At 33.6% G+C, this 3,220-nt stretch overlaps 1 protein-coding gene across 1 annotated transcript in view; it reads left to right on the top strand.

Annotated features, from left to right (window-relative positions):
- Positions 1-350: 350 nt before the first annotated feature.
- The window catches only part of LOC107067430 (uncharacterized), a 33,979-nt gene continuing 31,109 nt past the window's right edge, over positions 351-3,220 (top strand). Inside the window, exons 1-2 of the mRNA XM_089177096.1 lie at positions 351-1,541; positions 1,799-2,786. Coding sequence (XP_089033222.1) covers positions 2,235-2,786 — 552 coding nt within the window. The 5' untranslated portion in view covers positions 351-1,541; positions 1,799-2,234. The remainder of the gene's footprint in view (positions 1,542-1,798; positions 2,787-3,220) is intronic.

The following is a 3,220-nucleotide window of genomic DNA, read 5'->3' on the forward strand; positions in this document are numbered from 1 at the left end:
AAAAGTAATTATGTACATATTTTTCTTGACACAATTTTGAAATAAATTAATGCAAATTGGCTAATAAAAACAACACCGTTAAATCTCGTTTATCAAATTTAAACTATTTTCAAACAACTCACTCAAAAAAATCCGAAGTTTAATCTCGAAATAAAGAATTGTCGTCTTCATTTTCTTTTTTTTTTTCTTTTTCACAAAAATATAAACGAAATTACATTTCGGCGAACAAACAACCCCAATATAAATAAAAATTATAATATAAAAAAAAAGAGGAAAAAAAATATGAGAATGTTAGAAATCAAAAGACAAATAGAAAGAGAGAAGTAGTGGGGGGGTGGCTGGGGAGGGGAGAGGAGGGGAGGGGAATTTATAGTAATTCTAAATTATAATAAACAATAATATTTCAATAGGCTAAAATTAGGTCAACGAGATCTGATCGATACTTTTGTATTTAACATATTTTTTTTTTTTTTATATATATATAATACAACGTTAGTATTATCGATAAAAAGGCCTAGAAAGAGAGAGAGAAGGAGAGGATTAAAGGAAGAGAAAAAGAGAGGAGAAGAGAGGAGAAGAGAGGACCCTCTTTTCTCCTTGTTGAACGCGAGAGGAGAAAACGATTAACGCGCTTCTCTGAGTGGATTCAAGGCTCCCTCTCCTCTCTCTCTCTCCTCTCTCTCTCTCTCTCTCATTTTCCTTTCTCTTTCTCGTACGACGTGTTAGCCAGCAGAACGTGTGAGAGAGAGAGAGAGAAGGGTGATTTTGTCGAAGGAAGGAAACACCGTGTGTCTACTCGTCGTTAGTTGCTCGCGAGATCGACTACACAATACACAAAAGCAAAGGGAAAAAAATTTATATATATAATAGAAAGAGAAAGAAAATAGTGTATAGACAATAACACAAGATAGAAAAGAGAAAGAGAGAAAGAGAGAGAGAGAGAGAGAGAACATTAAATTCAGGGTTTCTGTTCGTTCGTCAAAGAGGTCGACCGCATCGCCGCGTCGTCGTCGTCTGCTGCCATTTTTCCTGAATTTCATCCTCAGTTTTTCTACAATTATCGATCCTTTTTTTCTTATTATCCATTTAAATAGTGTCACCTTTTTAAATAAATTCATTTAAAAGTAAAAGAGACAGACATTTCATTTTTCATTTTAAGTTTCATTCAAAGTTTTCAATTGAAATTATTATTCATAGAAAAGTGCAACAACCCCCTCCCCCCACCTATCGTTCGTCACAACTATCAACAAATCTCAACCCCACTCACGCACAAAACCAACACCCCCTCCTCAAAATACGAAGATACATTCAACGGGGTGTTTTATAATCGTTTCGTTACTATATCTATATATATTGAGTCTAGTTCGTTTTATATTACGAATGTGCGCGAACGAGAGGATTTTCACGAGTGTTCACGAAACCACCCGAAGAAGAAAATCATCATCTTCGTCGTCGTCGTTGTCTTCCCTCATCGTCACCATCGTCGTCTACTGCCACCACCACCTTCTTCTTCTTCTTCTTTTACCTTAGCAAGGTCTAAGGTTATCATTTCTTTTCTTTTCTTTCCTTTTCTTTTCTTTCTTTCTGTTTTATTTCCTTTTTATTTTTCAAGGATAGTAAGAGACAATTATAAAACGTTCAAATTTAATTTGAATATTAAAAGACAAATTTATTGAATATAAATAATATAGTTGTTATTGTTATTGTTATTGTTGTTGTTGTTGTTGATTAATAGGGTTTGATATTTGTAATAACATCATTTTCATCGTCATCATTACACCAATTATTATTATTCAAGGTTATATAAAAGTACAAATTGAAGATCACGCTATCACGTTGTATCCGTGAGATTAAACAAAAGGATACACGCCCTTAGATAAGCGTTGAGAAATAATTCACAAGGTGTGATTTTGATTTGTCACAATAAGAAGATAGTTCACAAACTAATAACACACACGAATCATATTGTATCTTCGAATAATAATTCTCTTCTTGTGCACCATTTTGGAACAATTTACGATTGTGAATAGAAAAAATTGTGTGAACAAGGAATAAGAAGAAGAAGAAGAAGAACAATAAGAAAGGTTCTAAAGGATTTGACAATAATTGTCTTCAGTTATCATCAAGAAGATAAAGGTGAAGAAGAAGAAGAAGAAGAAGAAAAGCCTTGTTGGGAAGAGGACAGGTTAAAATTGTTGAGAATTGCACCAGCTCAAGTTGACACAGTGGCTGCAATGTACGTGATGGAGACGGGTGGCCACAAGGTGGCGCCTGTTCCAGGCACGAGGGTGAAGAAGGTCGACTACAAATCGATGAACCACCACCACCACCACCAACATCATGAATCCAATGCTGGTGGTGGTGGTGGTGGTGGAGGTGGTGGAGGCGAACGGGGTGGTGGTGGAGGTGGTGGTGGTGGTGGTGGTGGTGGCACACACATTGCCGCCACCGTGAAAAATACCGTGAGACGATTGCTGCGTCGTACAAAGAGTCACAGGGACGCACCCACAACACCACCAACTACTATGACGACTACCATAAATCACGGTAATCATCGTCAGCAACAGCAACATCATAATCAGCAACAACAACAACAACAGCAACAACAAATTAATAATAACGAGAAAAGTAACGCGAAGAACAAGACTAACAACGAGCATGGCGTTAGGTGGTCAGAGAAACCACCCTCGGTTGCTAATGCTGTTGAAAAACAGCAACATCAGAAAACGGATTTGATGAACAGCTGTACCACCAGGAGTTACATCAAACGACGTATCAGGGATAAGGTAAGATTTCACCATCAACTAAATTCTCTACTGTGTGATATATATGATTCGATAATTCATCGAAATTTTCATTAGCAAGTTTGATTTTATTTAAGAATTCTTTTATTTATCAAATTAATTTATTTAGAACTCGGTTTTATATATTATATATATATATTATAAATTAATTTTATTATTATAAATTAATTGAAATAAATTTTATTATTATTTTATAATATTAATGATAAGTTAATATTAATATTATAAAATATAATATAATAATTAAATTAATATTTATAATAATATTATTTTATATATATATATATATATATATATATATATATATATATATATATTTTTTTTTAATGAGCAAATAATAATTTATAATTAACCAAGTGATCAAATTAAATCTACCAACCTAAATATTTTATTTTGACAATGCAGTTCTGAATTTT

The sequence above is a fragment of the Polistes dominula genome, unplaced genomic scaffold (genome assembly GCF_049000335.1).
Source record: "Polistes dominula isolate Pdom_NZ unplaced genomic scaffold, Pdom_raw_medaka contig_20, whole genome shotgun sequence".
Lineage (NCBI taxonomy): Eukaryota > Metazoa > Arthropoda > Insecta > Hymenoptera > Vespidae > Polistes > Polistes dominula.